Source organism: Rhincodon typus, chromosome 4, assembly GCF_021869965.1.
Source record: "Rhincodon typus isolate 14 chromosome 4, sRhiTyp1.1, whole genome shotgun sequence".
In the NCBI taxonomy this organism is placed as follows: Eukaryota; Metazoa; Chordata; class Chondrichthyes; order Orectolobiformes; family Rhincodontidae; genus Rhincodon; species Rhincodon typus.
Window position 1 is genome coordinate 36,917,168 of NC_063335.1, and position 24,248 is coordinate 36,941,415.

Genomic DNA, 24,248 nt, shown 5'->3' on the forward strand with positions numbered 1-24,248 from the left:
TGGATCCTTTAATGGGTGTAGGCTATTCAGCTGTAAGATAGGAGGGCAATGATGAACCATGGTTAGTATTCCTCACGCAACTGCCTCCTGACACCCTCAACTACAACACTTTGTATTTGTATGCAGTACTGTTTTTAACATAGTTAAACATACTAAGCTGCTTCTCAAGAGAGTTACTAAACAAAATTTGACACTGAACTAGATGAGGAGATGGCGGGATATATCAAGGGCTTTGGTTTGAAGGAGAAAACAGCGGGTGAGAGGTTTTGCGAGGGATTTCCAAAACTTAGATCTCAGATAACTGAAAGTACATCAGTGATAGAGTGTTGAAAATTGGTGATGCTCAAAAGGCCAGAATTGCAGGGGTGCAGAAATTTTGGGAGTTTTTTGAGCTCAGGAGCCATTGAGGAATTTAAGAACAAAGTTGAGAATTAAAGTATGGTTTAACAGCAAGCTAGGGTGGATCAGCGAGTTGATGGATACTGGAAGAGTGTAAGTTGTGAGTGGGTGCAATCTGAGTCCTATAAATATACAGATTACCTTACAATTAAGGATTTGTGTCAAAATTTTAATACTTACAGGGATGGTCGTGCTCTTGTAGCAGGAGGAAAATCAAACTTTCTTCACCTCTGGTGCCTGAATGCCAGGCAACTTCAGCGGATCATTCAGATGCCTCCTAAAGTGCGAAGTATTCGACATCTGGAATTTCTGCCTGACAGTTTTGATGGTGGATCAAGCCAGGTGAGCATGAGGAGCAGCTGATTGTTTGCATTAATGGCCAAAATGGAGTACTGGTTGGAGGAAGACACATCAGCCTTAAGTAGTATCGCAAGAATTGAGTTCAGTTTTAACCAGAATCTGATGCAGAGAAGGTTAGAGGTTGATTCAAACTATCTGAGGACTGAATGATGAAACAAGATGAGCAAAGAGATAATATAGGTCCCTTATTTGCTATCAGTGATTATGAATGGGTAGAAATACCAGTTCATTTAAAATAGTCGGCAGAGAGAGGAATAAAGGCAAATCTGGAACACTGCTTCCGTCCAGACTGGAATAGTAGGGCGCGTTGCGGGGGGGAATGCAGGTGCAGGTGTGGGGGTGCAGCAGTCACAGGTTCTAATTAATGCAAGCCAATTGGGGACTGGTCCATGCAAACGTAACTATTGTTGAAACTTACTTAGAGTTAGGACAGTAGAGGTAAAAACCCTGTTATTAATTTTGATGTCGTTATGTTGACACTACTCTGGATCACTATTGGTTCTCTCTGGGCTTTGAAATTCATTGATTGAATAAGTTTAGCAATGAAGGTTTGAACATTTATGCACATATAGTGTGAAGCTTTCATATCATTGCAGATCCGTTGATATATTATTGCTGTTTGGTTTTCATTTTTCTTGTTGCAAGTAACAAATTTTACCAACGTTGCAGGTCATTGGAGTCTTGAGTCAGGATGGCATCATGAGGTTTCTCAATATCCAGACCTGTAAACTGCTTTTTGACATCGGAAGCCTTGATAATGGAATTAACACTGCGGCAATCAGTTCAAATGGACATTACATTGTAGCGGTCTTAGAGGATGGCAGCATTAACATTTATAGTGTTAAGGCTTTGTCACAGGAATTAAATAAGGTATTCAGCAGTATATTGGATGCAATATTAACAAAATAAATGTAAAAGTATAATGACATTGTGAATTCCAGTCATGATTTAAAGCTTTGTTTTCATGCCAAAAATACTGCAGAATTAACGTTTTGATTTACTGTTACTGAGATTTTAAGAAAAGGTGGAACTGTTTGTGTTTTCTCTCTGACTTTCATAAATGCACTTGCAGTTTAATATGGAGAATCTTTGTACATATGACTTCAGTTTTTGTTGTTTGGTTATGTGAAGTATTTTGGAATGTCTTAAGAATTTGCTCTTTATACGTAGTATTTTTTTAACCTTGTCAAAATCTTACTCCGACAGAGTTATATTTTGAAGTTGAAATTGATTATTGTCTCAGTTTGAGTGTTGTCTGTGATTATTTAAAGTACAACGCTGGATCACTTTATGTTTAAAAATGTGTAATGTTCAGGATCTCTGTCCAATTCATAGCATTTATTGCACCTCCCTGTCCTGTTCTGCAGGTACAATACATTTAAAGAATGATAATGCTTTATTCTACAATACAGTCCTGATAAAATAACTAGACTTTATCATATATGATCATGCAGTTCTCTCTCAGTTGATACAGTTCACAGTACCACCTTGCTTAGAATACAGAGACTGTAATGGAGCCAACACTTGCTTCTTTGAGATCAAGACATTGGTTAACACTGCATGTCTTCATCTGTGTTGCTTCAGAGAGAAACCATTAACAGTGGAGGAAGCTTTAATGTCTCACATCACTTTCCTTTGTTTCTTCCAGCCTCCTCCTCCACTGGTTAAAGTTGTGGCAGACAGTGAGAAGACCAAGGATTCTCAAAATCAGAATCATGTCTCTGGCTTGAAACTAAGAGTGACATCTGGAAAAGTTGGAAGGCCTTTGAGAGGACTATCAACTGGAAAGAAAATCCAAACCAGGGTGTTAAAATCATCTGACAACATTATGGACGATAAAGAGGTCGGAAGGCAGGGTCAAGGGAGTTTGAATGAAATCATTTTTTTTAAAAACTTTTTTTAAAGCACTGCACCCTGATGGCTGATTTTGGAACAATTAATTCATAACTAACGTAAATTGTTTAAAAGTCTTGTTGTCTGCTGGTATTTCTAAGAAAGGTTAACTGTTCTAAAAGGTGGAGAAACTAATTTGATTTACTTTTTCTCTTCCTCACGTCTTGGCACTGACTGTTTTAAAAATATGATTCCTGATGCTGACTACTCTCTTGTACATTGCCGAGAATGGCCATTCTTCACAGAGAGTTCAGACAGTAATCACTTAATGCATTGACAAGTGGTATCACTAGATGGCAAATGTTCTTCTCTGTTCATCTGGCTTTCCCAGCTTCAGTGTGCTGAAGCCAATCATTGATCACCTTTACAGCTGAGATTAGCCACCTTGGTGTAAACCGAATGGCAGCTGTGGCTCTGTGGGTAGCACTATCACCTTTGAATCTGATGATTACGTATTAAGTGATTCTCTAGGGACTTGATCATGTAATCCAGGCCAATGCCTAATGCAGTAAAGGTCTCCTGCACTGTTGGAGGTGGTATTGTTTGGAATAGTTGTGAAATCTGGGCTCCAGTTGCCCCCTCTGTTGGAAGGAAAAGATCGTACAGCATTATTTTGAACAAGAGGTGGGGTGTTCTTCCCGGTGTCCTAACCAGTATTTATCCCTCAACTAACAGCTGCACTACATTGCTGTTTGTAGAATTTTGCTATGTGTAAATTGCCTGATGTGTTTTCTACATGCCAACAGGGACTATATTTAAATACATTATTGGCTAGAACACAGTTTAGAACGATCTGAGGTGATGAAGGATACCATAGAAATACAACTGCTTCCTTCCCTTTCACCTCATAAAATGTTAAGATTGATTATTAGATGTCATTTGAAAGGCTACAGCAACCGCCCAGCCGAGGTCAGATCTTTAGCCAAATGGCAGGGATTTAAACTAGGACTTTTCTGGTTTATGCAATTCATTGTCACGCAATCTGTATGTCTGCTAAAACTTTGTGACATTATCTGCATTTTCTTCTTTTCTTTTTACAACAGTGAAAATGCATTAGAACTTAAGAGTTTCCCTTTTTCACCTCCGGTTTTTAAAACCTTGCACAGGTTTGACATTCCATGGTGAATAGTTAGCATCAAATGCTGAAGTATTCTGAGTTAATGATATGACATATTACCTAGCACAAAGAAGAGAAATAGTTGGTGATTTATTGTTCTCTTCATAATATTTTAGAACGTGCTTCCAGCGGGCCTAAATAAAAAGCGGCTACAGGCCTTGCTGAAAGAATTTGGAGAATATCCAGAGAAGTACAGGTACATCACTGAAATTTTTGAAAATACCTACAACTCCGTAACTAAATTGATTTTAAATATGTCTAATACGTGGATTAATATAAATTACACTAGAGGAATCTAAGCAGTCTTGTTGTTCTTGTTGTTAGTTTCTCCTCTCGGGAGTCTTCAACCTCCACCCCTTCAAATACTTGTGTGTTTAGTTTGTTCTGGGCTTGATGAAATATTGAATTGCTTTAAAATGATTGTAAATGGAATGAGTGCTTGTGAGCCTTTCGCTCAGAGGCAACTTGCAGCCATGTCTAAACTGGTCTTGTGCATTATCTACACTAGTACACTTACCACAGGGAGTTGGGAGATGGTTATCCAGTGTGAGAATGCTGGTTGATTATCCGCTTCCCTGCCCAGGCAACTGAAAGCCAGTTGTCATCACTTCACCATTGTCACCATGTCAGAAACTGGCCTCCATCATAAATCTATGTGTGTATAGTTTTACAAGCAGCCTTTACCCCTGTTTAGTGCATGAGCCTTGAATGCAGTAATGAAGTCAACCAAAATATGAATGTACTTTATATCTTTGCAAATTCATAATGTGGAATTTTAAATTAATGTTTACAGTTTGCCTCTAAAAATATTGCTATAACAATGAGATAACAACAATATTGCGATAACAATCTGATCAGGAATTCAGGAGAAATATCTTTACCCGGATGGTGGTCGGAATGGGAACTTGCTACCACAGGGAGCAGCTAAAGGGAGTAGGACAGATGTATTTTTTTAATGCATTCATGGGATGATGGCGCTGCTCACTAGGCCAGCATTTATTGCCCATCCCTAATTGCCCAGAGGGCAGTTAAGAGTCAACCACATTGCTGTGGTCTAGTGTCACATGTAGGCCAGAACAGGTAAGGATGGCAGTTTCCTTCCCTAAAGGACATTAGTGAATGAGATAAGTTTTTCTGAGAATCGACAATGGATTCATAGTCATCGTTAGACTCTTAATTCCAGATATCTATTGAATTCACATTCCACCATCTGCCATGGCAGGATTCGAAGCTGGGTCCCCGGAACATTTCTTGAGTCACTGGATTAACAGTCCAGCAATAATACCACCAGGCCATTACCTCCCCATTTAAGTGGAAATTAGATAAGTTTATTAGGGAGTAATGAATAGAGGGATGTGATTCTGGGGTGAGATAAAGATGAGTGGAAACAGGCTTGTGAGGAGCATGGACATTGGTGTGGACAATTTGGGGTAGTTGGTCTGTTTAGGTGCTGTAAATTCTATCTTTCTTTTGTATTAAATAATGAGTATTCCTTTTCCATCTTTGACTTTGGATTGTAGGATGTTTATTTGGCGGTCTTTGCTGCAATTGCCTGAGAACCACGCAGCATTCAGTAGCCTCACTGACAAAGGGACACATGCTGCATACATGGGAATTCACGAAAGATATCCTATCAAAAGTCAAAAACTTTTAAGAATTCTTCGAAGGTGTGTTGCAAACTTTAACTAGTTACAAAGATACTCTGGCAAGGTTTTAACTTGAATATGTACAGGCCTTGCTAACATGAGCATTTTCCAGTAGCATTCTTTTTCTTACCCATGGCTTGGTTCTGTAGCTGTTATGAGAATTAAGTCAGTTGTTTAGAATTCTGATTTTAAAATTGCAACCTTGACAATTCTGGGATGGTTTGGTGTCAAGAATTTGGTATCACAGCCAGGCACCAAGTGTGTCCTCAGAGTGAACTGACAATTTTTACTTGCCCATTTATAGAGCACTATTCATGACTCGTCAGATGCTGAATCAGTCTGTGTTCATATGCAGAACCTGGACAATATTCAGACTTGGACTGATATTGCACTAATATTCGTACCACACAAGTGCCAAGCAATGACTATCTCCAACAAGAGGGAATCTAACCATTTTCTCAAATATTCACCCCGCCCACCACCACTATCAATATCCTAGAGATTACCATTGATTAGAAACTGAACTGGACCAACCATTTAAATAATGTTGCTACATGTGCACTTCAGTGGCTGAGAACTCTGTGGTAAGTACCTCGCCTCCAGTTTCTCTAATGCCTGTCCATGATGTAAAAGGCACAATTCAGGAGTGTGATGAAATACCCTCCTCTTGCTTGGATGTCTACACCTCCAACAACACTCAAGAAGCTCAACACCATCCAGCTCAAAGCAGCCCACTTGACTGAGACCCCATTCAAGATGTTTGACATTCATTCCCTTCACCACAGACCTGGAGTGCAGCAGTGGGTACCATCTACAAGACGCAGTGCAGTGAATTATCATGTTTCAACATCCGTAACCTCCGCCAGCCAAAAAGACAAGGGCAGCAGGTGCATGGCAACACATTAACTGCTCACTCCCTTCCAACCACTCACCATCCCCAATTGGAACTACATCACCATTCCATCAATGTTACTGGGTCAAAATCCTGGAACTCTCTTGTCTGCGTTGTCATGTCCCCACAAAGGATGGACTGCAGTGGTTCAATAAGGCAGCTCACTGCCACAATTTCCAGGGCAGCTAATGAAATAAATGTTGACATACCCAGCAACACCCACATCCCATGAACAAAGTTTTACCATGTTGAGCATCACTAGGGCAAAGCTGTGTGGGAATTGAGGGCATTGAATGCATGCCCTTTGGGGAATGTTATGCATACTGAGAGTTGCTTCATTCTTGCATCACTGTTGACCCACCAAAGTCCTTAAAACTGAGTCTACATGTTTAAGCAATTAATATTAAGAATATAAACCATTTGATATTTCCCTCAAAAAAACGTAACTATCACTCCTGTCGATGGCAACATTGCCATCACTTCCCATTTGCAAACTGAAATGAGGGATTGATCGCAATCTAAAGAACAGAGATGCAATGAAAAAAGAAATAAAGTGAAATGTAATTTTAGTAATGTCTTGTGCCTCATATTTTTCAGGGTTTTGTCAGCCATGGCTCACTGGTCAGCTATCTTCGCTGAGGTCTCCTACCTTCCACTGCTGGCATTTCCGTTTGTCAAACTTTTTCAAAACAACCAGTTAATTGGATTCGAAGTTCTTGCCACCATAATAAGTAAGAAAGAGTTGGACAGTGTCTTGATTTGTGAAAAGAAGAGTTTTATATTGAGGATAAATGTTTTAATCTTTCAACTTTACTTATTTTCTAGCAAACTGGTGTCAACACTGGTTTGAATACTTTCCAAATCCTCCAATAAATGTCCTCTGTGTGATTGAGAATATTATTGCTCATCATGACAAAGAACTTCTGCATCACCTAGTGAAATACAACATAACCACACAGGTAGCAAGCTAATCTCCATTCTCTTGTATTACCAAATTTGTATTTGTTGTCTTTGTCCTTTCACTGTGACTCATATGTTGACATACAGAAATTGATGGGGAAGCAGGGCATTCCTAATTTTGGCATAGCCTATCTGCCCATGGAATAAGGCTCCTTTATCAAGACCTGTTAATCCCCAACCCCAGAAACTACCAGTGTGATATTCCTACATCAGCTGTTCCTCAAGAATGGGGGAACAATTTAGTGTTAAAAGCAGAACAATTTTTTTTTTTTTTTTTTTTGCAGTGAGATTGCATCACCTTGGAGCAGTGTTGATCCCCTCCAGATTAATTTCACTGTGTCCTTACACAGGAGGAAGCTTTCATTTTATAACTCTATATTAGATTGAAACACAGATTATAAAGATGACAACATGGTGTTGTAATTCACAACATGACCCACTAATAAATGCAATGACATCACAGTATGCAGCTCCTCTCATGCTGCCTGGCCTGCTGTGTTGCTCCAGCTCCGTACTGTGTTGTCTCTGATTCCAGCATCGGCAGTTCTTGCTATCTCTGAGTAAATGCAATGACCCAGTTTTCTGTTTATTGTCCCAGAGTATTCCTTTCCTTTTAATCTCCTGGTTTGATGCATATGGTGTAACTTGTAATGCAGTGTGCTAATTGTCAGGGGTGGGTTGGGGAGGTGGTGTGGAGGTTCGAGAAATTCTGAAATCTGCCTAGGTTCCAAAAGAACAAATTCAGGGTATTTAATTCTGCCTTGCATTTACATCACAAATTTCAGAACTTGTCTTTAGTATTTTAAGTAATGCTAATGATGGTTCATTTCTGATCTTTTATTTTAACATTCAGCAATCTTCCTTCTATCCACAGTTGTATGCCTGGCCTCTAATGGAAACACTTTTCTCAGAAGTGCTAACAAGAGATGAATGGCTTAAACTATTTGATAATGTTTTCTCTAATCATCCATCCTACCTCCTGGTGGCAGTAGCAGCCTATTTAATTTGTTCACGAACTCCTTTGCTCCGATGCAATATTAAAGAAGACCTTGAGGTGAGAAAAAAAGTTCAATTTTTATTATTGCTAATTGTGGAGGATTACATATTTTATAGGAATAAGTTTGAGCTCCATTTGTGCTGTTTCTTTCAATAGAATAGATAAATAATGAAGAGAACACTTTTTCTTACACTGTATGTCTTTATTTTGTTACAAAGAGGCCATCCATATTTTCTTTCTTTCTGTCTTATTCTCTATCTCTTTTTCCATCTCTCTTTCTCATTTTCTCTACAGTCTTTTTCCTTTCCACTGTCACTTCTCTTGCTTTTCTGTTGCACACTTAAACCCTGCTTTAATACCTTCCCTTTTTCAGTGGTAATACTCACCCTTGTAACTCATCTCAGTTCTCATTTTTGCCATAGTCGGTCTGCACCCAATATTTGTCAGTGTGATGGTTTAGTCATCACGCTGACAAATATTGTGTTGAAAGGTTAGCAGTGTTTAGTGGTCTGAACCAGGTGTTTGTTTCTTTTGCACATGTATATCTTCAGTCTATCGAAGCAGAGTGAGCTATTACGTATTAAGATGGTACCAGATATAAATTCTTAGTTTACTTCACAGCACATGCCAATCTTGTTTTTGCTTGTTTCAAACTGTGCAACTTGTCTTTATTTGATTTTCATTATATTGTACTGTTGTTCACATTGGGTCATGTTGCTTGGCCTAAGCAAAGTACCTCTTTCAATTTAACATTCATGCAGTACTTGGTGGGCACATGAGTCAGTGCTTTCAGTGTCAAAAAAAAGTCTGAGTAATTTTATCTAACCACTCAACGAAATTAATATTTGTGTTTGGACCATATGCCCATTTTGAATTCTGTCCAATTTTTATGCTCTTTTGAAGTCAATGCAGAGTAAAATATGCATGTGTGAAGGATGTGTCTAAATTTGAACCTGAAATCTCCTAATTTCCTACTTGTTGTTAAATTAAAACATCTCCTGAGTCCATGTTCACAACTAGAAAGGGATCAGAGTCTTCCCAACTCTCTGTATAAGTGAATTGTTTGTTGAATGCTAAAACAGGGTGATGATTATTATAAATTATTATTTACATTATATGGGTGAACACCATTTCACTAGCATCTAGATTGTCTTTACATCACTTTTATTTAAACTTGTGTGAATGCACTATACTTTAAAACCTAAATAACTTTTTCCACATCCTCTCTGTGGGGAGAAATAGTTGCCCCAAAAATTCCTGAAATATGACAATCACTAACTATGTAGCTTCGTCTCAGGCCACTGTTGATATAATTCTCGACCAAATACCGCATAGCAATCCTCAGATTTTTCTGTCACGATCTGGGGAGACACCTGTCCTGCAACACACAGGATCAGAAACTTAAAAAAAGGGGGAAATGATCTGCCCAAGCTCTTAATAGCCCAAGAGTCCAAGTTGTCAAGTGCCAAAATATGACCGCTGCAGATGTGAAAATAATGAAAAAAGCAATTCTTCGATTTATTAACAGGTTTCAGAAGAACGAGATGTCTCAATGCACTGTGCACCTAATGGTGTTGTTTTTCTTTGAAGTGTGGTCACTGTTTTAATGTAAGAAACACGGCAACTAATTTGTGCATAGACAGTTCCCAGAAACAGCAATGTGATAATAACCAGATAATTTGTTTTTTTCATTTTGCTTGAGGGATAAATATTGGCTGAGATGCTGAGAAAACTTCTCTGCTCTCCTTTGGCAGCATTTATTGCCCATCCCTAATTCTCTTCAAGTAGATGGTGGTGAACTGCTTTCTTGAAATGCTGCCCTCCATGATGGTTAAGTATACCCACAGTGCTGTTAGGAAAGAAATCCCAGTACTTTGACCCAGTAACAGTGAAGGAACACTGATATACTCCAAAGTCAGGATGGCTTGGAGGCAAATACGTAGGTGTGTTCCCATGATTCTTCTGTCCTTGACCTTCTCAGTGATGTGATGTGAGATGATGTGAGATCTTAAGAATATGTTAAGTAGCTCTGCAACATTTCATCATATAGTTATAAGAGCATAAAAATAAAAGTAAGAGTAGGGAAGAAATTTCTCCAACTCAGTCCTAAATATCTAATCCCTTCTCCTATTCTCCATTTATAGACTTTACAGCACGAGGAACAACCTCTCAACACCACCATCTCAAACCTTCTTAGAATTTTGTAATCAATACTTATTATTGTTCCAACCAAGCTGAGCCTAACTCAATCCTGCATAAACCAATAACAAAATGACTCTTAAGTTGCTGTGCAAAAAAGAAGCTGTGCAGTTAAAGTGCCAGGTGCACCTCCCAAAAAAACTAGAAGGCTCATTGCCTCTTATTCTTCTATATTCCAGAATATATGGGGCTATTATGCTTGATCTCTTCTCATGAAGCAATCCCCTCACCCGGAAATGAATCTAGTTTATAACTATCGACACACAATTCATATCTCATATTAGCATTGCCAGTGGAATCCAGAAATAGCAGCAGTTGACAATAAGTCCTGTATAGGTATAAAACAGAACCAGCACTATCTATTTGATACCAAGAGTGCATATCCAGAGATATTCTAAGAGGGGAAATTGAAAGAGAAGTCGTAATGGGATATGAAATTGTTTCAGCTTTGATACGGAGCACAGACTTCACCAAAAGCAGAAAGGAAGAGATCTGTATCTCAATATTTATGACCCTGAAGCCCTGTCATTTTATAAAGTATTGCTTTTGCTTTTGCGGATGCATTTGTAATCTTGTTTAAAATTATTATGTATGACATGTATGAAAGTGAGGAATGGAGAGAGAAATTGATACAAGTGTTATATATTATCTGGAAACTAAAATTGTCTTTTATCTGATTAAGCATTTCTTCCATCAACGTAACAACCTGGACCTAAGCGCTGTGATCAAAGAAGCATACCACCTCATGGAGACGACACCTGAGGATATCCACCCTAAACGCATGTTGGATGACTTTGTACCATTAACTAAAGGGCAATATCCAATATTTAATAAATATCCAAAGTTTGTTATTGATTATCAAAGTAAAGAGCGAGAGAGGATCTGGCATGAGGAATTGGAATATTTAAAAGAAAGGTAAACATGAAAGTGAAGATCAAGAGATAGGTTGTGTTTTCTCATCACTTCTTTTATGCAGCATAACTACAGCTGCATATACAAATTCATATAGTTCCACTGTAAATTTACAACAAAAACTTTCTCTTGTCAAATTAATTTATTTTTGCTTCGTGGTCTGTTCAGGCAATTGGCACATGGGCTGCAAGCTGAAAGTGTGAAGAGGCAGGCTGAGAATGCAGCCTGGTACCGGCAACAGCAGCTACTCCAGGAAGCTGAGGAGCAAAGGAGAAAGATTCTACATGAAGAGGAACAAAAACTTGTAGAACAGAGAGTGAGGTAATCTGCACCAGTCTGTTCAATTTAGAATAGGCCAAGCTCTTACAAGTACAGTCATGGTATTTGATACAAAGTGACTTTCTATATGTTGTCCCACACACCACAGATACCACAGAGACTCATATTCTTATGAAGACAGGTATCTAGATGTTTATTCACAACTATGTCCACATGTGGCATTTCACACTGGGCTATGTGCTTACTTGTCTTGCGTTACGTACGTAGTTTTCTGGCTGGCTGATTAGTTGCTGACTGTAAAGAGAATAAGGTGGAGACCTTTAATACTAAAGAGTCACATTTTGTGGTGTCTAGCTATCTTAAAGGTGCAATTCTAAATATTAACCTTATGCAAAGTGCAGAAACCTAGCCAGCATTTCTTTGATAAATACTATATTTCTTCCCTTGAAGACTTGCTGCTATGAAACGTGAATTGAAGGTAAAAGAACTTCAAATCTTGGATGCAGCACACAGGCGTTTCCTGAAACATCAGCAAGACCAACAGAAATCTGAATTAAGAAGACTTGATGATGAAATAGACAGGAAGGTCTGTGAGATTAAAGATTACTTTTTAAATTCTTTTCGATTCCTTAATTTCTGTGAGAATTTTGACGTTCAGTAAGTTTTTCTGGTTTATCTCGAAAGTTTTGGTTTCCAACATTATGCTATTCCCTCCATTTTTGGACACCTTGGGCGTATTCCTGAAGAGGTTACCAGTTTGCTTCTAAGTCTTTGCCACTCTATGACCACTATGAATGAGATTATGAGCAACCAAAGAGCAGCTACTGTTGTTATTTTTTTATCGCAGATTCTCTGGACCTGATTGCATGTGTAAAGATTAGCTGACTTGGCTGATCAAAATTTTGCACCCAATGGATCAGCTTGTCCCAATTTTACTACCAGATTCCAGTTACAAATTCAATTACAGATTTTTATAGATACAGATATGTACAATTTTCAGTCTTGTTTTCAAATTCATCTGTGGCCTCAACCCTCACTGTCTGTAATCTTCACTGTTCCACAAGCCTCCAAAATATGTATTCTTCTAATTATGACTTACTGATCATCCCTCATTTTTATTGCTATGATATTGATGACTGTGCCTTCTGTTGCCAAGACTCTTAACTCTTACAAAATTCCGTAAACTTCATTGTCTCTCTGCCTCACTTTCCTCGTTTAAGATGTTCCTTAAAATGTACCTTCTTGAACAAGCTTTTGGTTGCCTGGCCTAATACACCCTTAGGTGTATTAGGTGGCTCATTATCATTTTTTAATAATATTCCTGTGAAGTAACTTCAGATGCTTTATTACATGAAAAGTTTTTAATGAATACAAGCAGTTGCCTTTCTTTGTCATTTTCCCATCTAAACATAAGATTAAACAGTGATTTTCCACACAGAAATGTTTTATTGCAACATTTCCTATAAAATATGTAACAAACTTTCTTCGGTCAAACATCTTGTATCATTTTCAGCCCGCACCATTTATCAAGTCCACTTAAAGTTAAGATTTATTTGCCTGCTTCCAGCAGTGGGTAACAGCAATCTGGATTGTGGTAATGTTTTCCTCATCTCACTGTGGAGGATAATTGCCAAGAGTATCAGTTCCCCACAATGACGTGACGAAGGTCAGAAACTCCCCATGTAGGGAACCTCAAGCTTGGTCTTTTCCCATCCTTCCCACCAAACTTGACGCTGCTTCAGTATTGTGCTGGTGATCAAATACTTTATTGAAGTAAAAAAAAGTCTCTTTTCGGTTTAAGGTTGCTCTCCGAAGCAGGGAAACTGCTGCATTAATTCAGGACATTGAGGTCAGAAATTTGGAACTAGAGATGCAGAAAAAAATATTTGAGCAAGTATGCAATATTCCTATCTACTGTTATCCATCACTGTTAAAAATATGAACATACCAATCATAAATATTAATGCATTTTACTGAGCTTCAAAAAAAAAATCTTAATCTGGTCGGCTCAAACTACATTGATGTATATTTCAAAAATTTTCTCAACTCAGAACTTGGATAAATTTAATTACAGACTTTTGAGATAATTCAGTCTCCGTACTGTAGCCTTTCCTTTGAAGCAACTCTCTTTTTAAAAAAAATAATGTTGAGCGATCATCTCTTAATTTTTTCAAACTATCATTTATGTTCTGCATGTCATACAGTGTCTATACATCTACAGGTCAGCTAGCTCTTTACAGATTATTCAAAAAATAATTCTATGCCACTGTAATAATGCAATTGTAGCAACTTGCCAAGGACCAGGAGGCTGTGACGCGAGATGTGAAAGGACACTTGAACACCAATTGGATCCAGGCAGATGTTGAAGAACAGAAGTTTAAGAGGATGCTGGAAACAGACCAATATACTGATGTTCTGGATTGTAAGGTACATTATGTGCATTTGATGATTTGATATTACAGTTCAGGCTGTCTCCCAATCCTATTACTCAGCCTCACAGCAAATGCTGTAATCTGGCGCACAGCACAAGTTGCATATTATGGAACCACAGTATCTTTTGATAAGGGATAACAAGGTGTAGAGCTGGATGAACACAGCAGACCAAGCAGCATCAGAGGAGCAGGAAAGCTGAGGTTTCAGGCCTAGACCCTTCTTCAGAAATGGGGGAGGGGAAGGGTGTTCTGAATAAATAGGGAGAGAGGACGAGGCGGATAGAAGATGGATAGAGGAGAAGATAGGTGGAGAGGAGACTCTTTCCCTCCCCCCCCCCCCCCTTTCTTTCAACACCCTCTTCCCCTCCCCCATTTCTGAAGAAGGGTCTAGGCCCGAAACGTCAGCTTTCCTGCTCCTCTGATGCTGCTTGGCCTGCTGTGTTCATCCAGCTCTATACCTTGTTATCTCTGATTCTCCAACATCTGCAGTTCCGACTATCTCTTTTGATAAGGTCTGTCCACAATAAATATCTGACCTGTCTGAAGAGCACAAAAGTACTTTGTGGCAAATCACAATGTTTACCTAAGATAATTGACATTTATATGCTATGTTTATATATAAAAGAACACAAAATAATCAGCTTAACTTGCAGGTATAAAATCTTTCAAGAGCCAGCAATCTCATGGATTGTGGGAGCCTGTCACTTTGTAGGGATAACTCAACCTACCAAGTTCTCTAAAGTTGATTACAACCATGCAAGTTCAGCTGGCATTGTGGTCTACCACGCTGGTAATCAGCCTCCACATACTTCCCTTATTTTGCCTATATGAGAAAATTAAATGATCAAAATGTAGTCAAAACTTTTTGTATGTCAGAAATTATGTTCTTTGATATGGGTTCTTTGTATTAGTCTTGAATGTTTTTAATGAGGAAAAGTTGGGTAGGGGTGAAAGTATAGTGGATTTCTTACTAACTCAGTATTATATTGACCAGAGCTTGGATTCCTTGTGCTGAAGTACAACTAATCTATCACTAATGCAAACATGTGTGTTTTGTTTTGTCACTAATTTTAAGTTAGACAAAAATATGACAGACGCCATGTTCTTACTTAGTATTACTACTATAACAACTCCAATTAATATGATCTTCATGTTTTCCTGTAAATAATTTATTTCTGGTGAGTGCTTTGAAGATCCTTTCTACTTTGTACTGGGACTTATCTTAAGAAACTGTGGAAAATATATACTCTTCCTTATTATAAATATGTTACATTTCTGATTAGAACGATGAAGAGCCAGCTGAAATTGATCAGCTGTCACCCAGTCTAGGCTGGCAAGCACAGATGCTGGAGAAACAAAGGGTCTACAATTTGGATCAGGAAAAATACCAAGCAGAGTTAGCACGGCTTGCCAATGAAAATAAAGAAAGGGAGATCAAGCTGTTGCAAGCAAAGAAGGATGTTGAAGGCAAAAAGGTGAGTAATGTGAAACATTTGTAAAATGGACTTTCTGTTCGGTAATGCTTGAATATACATGTGTCACTCAACTCCACCCCTTGATTTTAACTGATAATGAGAAAGACCTTCCATTCAAAAGAAACATAAACATTATCTGATGGCTTCTAATATTTCAGAATGTTAGATCATATTAGTAAGGCAGGTGAGAAGAGTTTGCACTATCTGATTAAGTTCAGAGTAGGTATTGTATTGTAGATTGGGCTACTGTATTTTTCCAGTGGTCATTTATGTCAAATTTCCAACTGTTGTTCGTTTTTGATGTGGATGTGTAAAGATCATAAAATTACAATGAGCTAAGTAATGAATGTACTTGGATTTCTGTCATTGTGCAGCTTGTATGCCAATTCTGATACAAGTAACTGGCCCCCCAGCACAAATTAATAAACATCCCTAGGTCAGTGTGTGCAAATACAGGCCTCAATTATTGGATAGTTAAATTCTTTGTGTGACAATAGCAACAGAATAATATCCAGTTTCAGAATTCTTTAACTGCATGCCACTTCATAGAATCACTCAATCTGCAGGACAGAAGAAATCCATTCAACCCTCATACCAATGCCATTTCTGAAAGCTGTTAAATTATTCTTACTCCTCTGTTTGTTCCCAGAGCCCTACATTTCTCTCCCTTCAAATATTGATCCAATTCCTTTAGAAAGTTTCTTTTTGTTCTGTTTCTGGAGCAATACCCTTTCAGGAAGTGAATCAAAATCATCACAATTTCTTAATGCCCAGAACTGGCCATATTCTCTAGCTGAGGCTGAAGCAGTGATTTATAACTTGCTTGTTTGGACATGTACTTTCAACTCGTTTGCCATTTCAAAATCTGTACTTTGTGGAGAGATGTTATAACCACAAGTTGAACGGCCAAGTTAGGCATTTAGTTCTGTGAATGCCGCCTAAAAGTATTAGTTAAGTTGTGCTATCTTGGAGGTAAAATGATCGATTTCTCTTTAACAAATGGGGTGTGCTGTTGTAGTGATTGGAACCAGGTGGACCTTGTTGAATACGAGATCCTTATTTGGGGTTGTTAACTTACGCCTATCAGGAAGCCCTGGCTGACTAATATAATCCCGGGATTTAGAATCCCCTCAGTTCAGGGGGCTGACTCCCGAGCTGGCTGGCCACAAGTAAATAAACGGTGACCTGGTGATGGGATACTGGTCTCTGTGCAATTATTTCAGCTGTTACTGTTTTTAAATTGATTCTGAAGTATTCCTTCAGGAAATGATTAGATGTTCAATGCCATTCTTATTTTCAAAGAGCAAAGACCAGTTTAACCCTGAAATTGGCGATTGTCAGCTAACCAAGTACATCACTAACCCAGCATGTTGACCTTTAAGTGACGATCACAAGAATAATCCTATACCATAAAGCACATTGAGACATTCTGAGCATGAAGAGGCACTGGTATTTGGAAATGTATATACAGAAATAAATAGGCATAAAATTAGCCAATTTATGAAATAGTTCTGCACTTTAAGCAGATTTGGTTTCCATAATAAGCCAAGAGTTAGTTGCTTTGAATTGTAGATGAACTGCAGGGAAGCATTTGGCAGTCATTTTATGGGAGTTGGGTATTTAATTTGGGAAGGGATTTCAGTCTAATTTCTGTATAATTCTAAAGCCTGTTTTGTTTGATTCCCTTTTCTTAATTTTTTGTGCAGTGGAATGAGGTTGTCGAAAGACATGCTCAGCTAAAAGTATCTCAAGACAAAGCAGCTGCTGGTGCTCATATACCCTCATTGTTATCAGATGAAACTAGTCAAGCAATGGAACCTGATGGCAATCAACACAAACATTTATTTGGTAAACATCCAAACCATTTTTTCAATGGGATGTAAGTTGGCAAAAGGCAGGAAATGCATGGATGGCCCATTGGTTTTACTAAGGGTGGTTAGTGTTCAGGTATGAGCCTACAGTGTGTCTGGTGTAAAGCCCTTTCTTACAGGACTGAGAATTTAAGGCATGTGATTTGGAAGGTGGAGGCAAGAATAACAGACAAGTGTCAGAAATTCAAATAGGCTGTTTTCACAAAAGTGTCAGCAAACACTTCAAAGATCTGGAAAGAATGTAAGGTATCATACACTATGCAAAACTACCTCAATCTGATTCCCTGTTTGTGTGTTAACTACTGAGATCTTTAAAGAAGCATGGCATATTGGGTCAATGCTTCTAAAATGCAAATGTAATCAGCTGAATGTGAAACCTGTGTACTTCCTGAATCGAAAACAAAACAGCGAACATTTTTATTTTTGTAGCATATTTAAGCTAAAGAAATTCATCTGGAAAATGATTTCTTTTGACAAAACAATTGTCAACATCAAAGTAATATATTGGTGTGTATTTTACCCTCATTATATCATTTGTAAGTTTTGTGTGTTTAGTTGGACTCCTCAGTGCCAGAACAACCATCTAAAGAAGGAGCGGTTTCCAGAGTTTAAATCATACCACGCTGAAGGAGGCCACACAGCTCATCATACCTGTTCTCTGGAATGCTAAGTAACTACTTATTAGCACCCGCCCAGGCCAATATAGATCTGACTATGTCTAGAATCAGATGTGTCCTGGTGGAGAGGGACAAGCGATTGAAGAATGGGGTGGCATTAAATAATTTACAGAAATTAATGAGAAACAAAGGGGGTCTTCCTTATTCTGAATGATTCTAATAAAAGGTCATTGACTTGAAATGTTAACTCTTCTTCCTCCACAGATGCTGCCTGATCTTTTCTTTTTCAGTTTTTTTTATGTTCATATTTTGGATTTCCAGCATCCACACAACTTTTACTTTATTGTGTTTTTCAACACTTACTGTAATTACTGAGTAACATTCTTGCGTGTCATGAAAAAGGTGCTGTACTGTGCAATACTATTTGAGTTTGAGTTTGCTATTTTTCCCTTCCCTAGAGAGGCTTTATGACACAAGAACTGGATGTCCAACAAAGCAAGGAATCGATCTGTTACAAGGCAGTGGAGAACAAATACCTGGCAGCCTTTGTTTGAACAATGTATCATTAAATTCCTCTGTTCAACGTGAGTTAGTAAATTAGTGGCACCCTGATCAGATTTATCATTTTTTTCAAATCACTGAGTCATTGAATAATACAGCCCAGGAGGAGGGCATATTGTCCATTGAATTCACACCAACTCTTTGAAGACAGTCTGCTTAGTCCCATTCCCATGCTCTTTCCCCATGTTCTTGTAAGTTTTATCCTTCAAGTATTTATTTAGTTCCCTTTATGACTGAGTCTGTTTCTACTTAATCCTAACTACTTGTTGTGCAAAAGATTTTCCTTCAATTTACCTGTAGTTTTTTTTTGTCAATTATCTTAAATCTGTGCTGTCTGGTTATTGACTCTCCAGCCATCAGAAATGGTCTCTCTTTTTTACACTATCTAAACACTTTGTGATTTTAAATAATTCTATCACATCTCTTCCCTGTCTTTTCTGTTCCAAGGAGAAAACCCCAGCTTCTCCAGTGTGTTCTGTAATCTGTATTTCTAAAACAATTCTCGTCAATCTCCACAGCCTTCACATCCTTCCTAAGGTGTGGTACCCAGAACCTGACATATTACATCAACTAGATCCAAACTAACATTTCACATAGATTTAGAACTACCACCTGGCTTTTAGTCTAAATCTATGTTTACTAAGCTGAAATTCTCAAGTTCTTTGAAGGTGACAGGCATATTAGCAAGGATTTTTGTGCAAATACAGCATGATCTCTCTTCTCTCTAGTTCCTCATTCTCTCCAAAATTTACATCATACTTCTTTTTTCTCTTGAATTTCATAGCGGGGCGGCACAGTGGCTCAGTGGTTAGCACTGCTGCCTCACAGTGCCAGGAACCTGGGTTCGATTTCACCCCCTGGCGACTGTCTGTGTGGAGTTTACATTCTCCCTGTCTGCGTGGGTTTCCTCCCACAGTCTAAAGATGTGCAGACTAGGTGGATTGGCCATGCTAAATTGTCCATAATGTTCAGAGATGTGTAGATTAGGTAGGTTGTGGGGAATGGGTCTGGGTGGGATGCTCTGAGGGTCAGTGTGGACTTGTTGGGCCGAAGGGCCTGTTTCCACACTGTAGGGATTCTGTGATCATTCTATGATTTGCCGCATGTCCAACTATTTCACCAGCTTGTTTGTCCTTTTGAAGTCTGTCACTGTTTTCTTCATTATTTGCTTACACTTTGTATCATTTGCAAATTTGAAAATTGTACCCTAGACCACCAAGTCAATTATGTTAAAAACAATAGTGGTCCTAGTACTGAACCTTGAAGAACCTCACTGTATATCACCTAGATCAAAACTGCCGTTCTCCACAACTCCATTTTCTCTCCATTAGCTTTGTATCATGCTGCCTCTGGCCGCTTTATTCCATGGACTTCAATGTTGCTAACATGCTTTTTCAAGCCACTGTTGATTGTTGCCCTGATTATTATTATTTTTAAAATATTGTCCACCTCTGACGAACTGGCCTGTAACTGCAAAGTATATCCTTCTCCCCATTTTTGAAGGAAGGCATATTTTTTGTAATTAAGTTTTAATTCATTCCTTTTCCACATGGTCCTCATTCAAGTTGCCTCTGGTCTAAAATTCCACCATATGCATGCTTCCTAAAGACATATGTATCAGGAAGCATTATTTAATCAGAAGTGATCCTGTCACTTCAGATTCTTGCACGATGCTCATTTCTACTGCTCCTTCAACTTGAAATGAGCATCATTGTATAGTGTGGATCTTATTGAATAGACATGCATGCCTCAAGTCAGAGTGTGAAGGATTAGACATGTACAGTGTGACTCTTTTGGACAGAATGCTTGGCATGTTCTGACTTGTGAGTATCCTGAAGTAGTACATGGGGTTTATTGAGCTCATCAAAACTCTTGCTGCCCATATCCTAACTCACACCAAGTCCCATTCAAACATCATCCCCTTTGCCAATTGACTTACACAAGTTCCCAGTCAAGCAACATCTGGATTTTGAACTTCTCATTCTTGGGGTTGAATTTAAAGCCACGGGCTAACATGAGGCAGATACCTCTCTCTTAATATATTTCACCAGGTATTTTGCATTTTGACTGCAAGCAGAGTCCATAAGAAATAAAAGATTGTCCTTCTTTTCCTGAAAAATGCTTTGTTTTCTCAAATGAACCCGCTTTCACACATTTTTGTTTATTTTTCAGTCCTGAATTTGCTGCATTTAACCGTATTTCCTAACATCTTTGCCAGCATGCATCCTGGCATAAAGACTTGCATTTATACAATGTCCACCTCAAGGCAGTCCAAGATACTTCATGGCCAAAATGTTTTATGGTGTCTTCATTGTTTCTACAGTACAACAAAGGAATGCAGCCTCTTTTCATATCTAATATGTGCAGTTGAACTTTGCACTTTACAATTTGAAGATAATGCCTCATAGGCTAGTAGTATGATTGAATAGGACAAGAGAATGACCTTTGTTTCTTTCCTGTCCCTCCATGGCCACCCCCAAACAAAATGTAAAATAATGAAACCCTGCAGATACAAGTATTCAGGTACATTTTAATAATTTTTAAAGGTATTTCTGCAAAGAAAATCATGATATTTTGGAATATCAACACTTCTCTAATGTCTTATTATTTAGTGTCTTTAGACAGAGGAAGAACTGACCTGGAAAACAAGGAGCGTGAATTAATGACCGGAATACGAGAATTAAGACAAAAGCTTACAACACGGGCTCGTCAGCAACATTCAACAAACTCTCTGACATAGGGGATGACATATAATCACTGTTAAATAACCTTTCAGTTAAATCAAAATCTACTAGTGCTTAACTTTTGGTGCAGTACTTTATATTGATTACTCTTCAATTTTGATCAGATTACAATGGAATCAACGTTTAATATTGTAGTTATGTACAGAGTGTTTAAGATGTGCATATCATGATATTATTCTATTTTTTAAAATGCTACTATTGTACAGAATTGGCAATAAAACCACAGGTAATTTTTAACGTAATTCAAGTTTGCTATTTTTACAAGATGTTTCTCCAGTCTGTACAATTAAAGCTTTAATCTTTATTCCCTTTGTCCCACTGGTGAATTACAGTGAATGCGCTTGACTGCTGCAGTTAAAGAATCAGCATGGTTGACTTATCTCTTGGGAAAGTGAGAATCAGGAGGGTAGATTAGGCTGAGACCCAAGGATGTTATTTGTCTGCTCAGGTGTGGCTCTAATGTTGGAATCCCCATGGCTAAAGAGATGTTAAATAAAGCAAACAACACTCCATTTATGGATTTGTCCCCTATATATGAAAGCTGTGACTTGTTCCATCACTACAGTGCAGCCCAAACCACTCGTCCACAATATGTCAACATTTATAATTGATTTTTAAATCCACTTAAGTTCAAACTGACTTGTTATCCAATAAACTAGGCAGATGCCATCATTTGATGCACTGTAATCAATTTTTTTTTATAATATGATGATTAAATGATATGATTATGTACCTCCATTGACACAGAGCGACTGATGTTCTCAACCTCAAAATACCTGAGATAACAAGGTGTAGAGCTGGATGAGCACAGCAGTCAAAGCAGCATCAGAGGAGCAGGAAAGCTGACCTTTCGGGTCTGGACCCTTCTTCAGAAATGGGGGAAGGGAAGGAGACTTTGAAATAAATAGAGGGGGTAGGGAGGCGATGATGGAAGGATAAAGGAGCAGATAGGTGGAGAGAAGACGGACAGGTCAAGGAGGCAGGGATGGAGCCAGTAAAGGTGAGTGTAAGTGGGGAGTTGGGATGGGGGTTAGTCAGTTAAGGGAAGACAAACAGGTCAAGGAGGCGGGGATGAGGCTGGAAGGTAGGAAGTCGGGGCGGGGGTTGGTCAGTGAGGTGGGAGGAGCAGACAGGTGGGACAAAAGATTGACAGGTCAAGGAGGTGGGGACGAGCTGGGCTGGTTTTGGGATGAGGTCAGCGGTGGAGAGATTTTGAAGCTTGTGAAGTCCACATTGAGACCGTTGGGCTGCAGGGTTCCCAAATGAAATATGAGATGCTGTTCCTGTAGCCTTTGGGTGGCATCGTTGTGGCACTGGAGGAAGCCCAGGATGGACATGTTGTCCAAGGCATGGGAGGGGGAGTTAGAGTGGTTCGCGACTGGGAGGTACAGTCGTTTGTCACGAACTGAGCGTAGGTGCTCCACAAAGTGGTCTCCAAGCCTCCGCTTGGTTTCTCTGATGTAGAGGAGGCCACATCGGGAACAGCGGATACAATATACCACATTGGCAGATGTGCAGGTGAACGTCTGTTTAATGTGGAAGGTTTTCTTGGGGCCTGGGATGTGAGTGAGGGAGGAGGTGTAGGGGCAGGTGTAGCACTTCCTGCGGTTGCAGGGAAAAGTGCTGGGGTGGTGGGGAGTGTGGAGTGGACAAGGGAGTCACGGAGAGAGCGGTACCTCCGGAAGGCAGATAAGGGTGGGGAGGGAAAGATGTCTTTGGTAGTGGGGTCAGATTGCAGGTGGCGGAAGTGGCAGAGGATGATGTGTTGAATCCAGAGCTTGGTCAGGTGGTACGCGAGGACGAGGGGGATTCTGTTTTTGTTGTTATTGCAGGGATGGAGTGTGAGGGATGGGTTGCAGGAAACGTGAGAGATGTGGTCGAGGCCGCCTTCAACCACTGTTGGGGGGGAAATTGTGGTCCTTTAAAAACGAGGACATCTGGGAGGTCTGGGAGTGGAATGCCTCCTCTCGGCAGCAGATGCGGCAGAGGCGAAGGAATTGGGAATAGGGGATGGCATTCTTGCAGGAAGGTGGGTGAGAGGAGGTGTATTCTAGGTCGCTGTGGGAGTCAGTGGGCTTGAAATAGATGTTGGTTTCCAGGTGGTTGCCAGAGATGGAAACAGAGAGCAGAGGGCAGTACACCAGTCCCCCTCCACCGACACCTTTACCCGCCTAGCCAAACTTGTCCTCACCCTTTACAACTCCTTCAACTCCTCCCACTTCCTACAGACAAAGGGGGTGGCCATGGGTACCCACATGGGCCCAAGCTATGCCTGCCTCTTTGTAGGATACATGGAACAATCCCTCTTCCGCAGCTTCACTGGCACCATCCCCCACCTCTTCCTCCGTTACATCGATGACTGTATCGGTGCCGCCTTGTGCTCCCACAAGGAGCTCGAACAGTTCATCCACTTTACTAACACCTTCCAACCCAACCTTAAGTTCACCTGGACCATCTCCGATACCTTTCTCTCCTTCTTGGACCTCTCTGTCTCCATCTCTGGCAACCACATGGAAACCAATATCTATTTCAAGCCTACCGACTCCCACAGCGACCTAGAATACACCTCCTCTCACTCACCTTCCTGCAAGAATGCCATCCCCTATTCCCAATTCCTTCGCCTCCGCCGCATCTGCTCCCAAGATGAAGCATTCCACTCCCGGACATCCCAGATGTCCTAATTTTTCAAGGACCGCAATTTCCCCTCCACAGTGGTCGAAAACACCCTCGACATGTCTCTTGCATTTCCCGCAACTCATCCCTCACTCCCCCTCCCCACAATAACAACAAAGAGAGGATCCTCCTCGTCCTCACGTACCACCCCACCAAGCTCCGGATTCAACGCATCATCCTCTGCCACTTCCGCCACCTACAATCTGACCCCTCTACCAAAG

At 39.6% G+C, this 24,248-nt stretch overlaps 1 protein-coding gene across 1 annotated transcript; it reads left to right on the forward strand.

Moving 5' to 3' along the window:
- The first annotated feature begins 581 nt into the window (after positions 1-581).
- Positions 582-21,596, forward strand: tbc1d31 (TBC1 domain family, member 31). The gene is made up of 17 exons (XM_048596363.1): positions 582-741; positions 1,429-1,629; positions 2,408-2,602; positions 3,886-3,965; positions 5,290-5,436; positions 6,905-7,038; positions 7,133-7,266; positions 8,142-8,321; positions 11,146-11,378; positions 11,544-11,696; positions 12,105-12,240; positions 13,456-13,548; positions 13,941-14,081; positions 15,370-15,561; positions 17,268-17,409; positions 18,508-18,633; positions 21,223-21,596. The coding sequence occupies exons 1-17, from the start codon at positions 670-672 to the stop codon at positions 21,348-21,350; spliced, it is 2,487 nt and encodes an 828-aa protein (XP_048452320.1). The 5' UTR covers positions 582-669; the 3' UTR covers positions 21,351-21,596.
- The last annotated feature ends 2,652 nt before the right edge of the window (positions 21,597-24,248 follow it).

Coding starts and splice junctions, on each gene's coding strand:
- tbc1d31 (XM_048596363.1), top strand. CDS start 670: ATGCCTCCTAAAGTGCGAAGTATTCGACATCTGGAATTTCTGCCTGAC. Junction 7,039..7,132: donor AGTTCTTGCCACCATAATAA/GTAAGAAAGAGT, acceptor CTTATTTTCTAG/CAAACTGGTGTCAACACTGG. Junction 11,697..12,104: donor CTTGTAGAACAGAGAGTGAG/GTAATCTGCACC, acceptor CTTCCCTTGAAG/ACTTGCTGCTATGAAACGTG.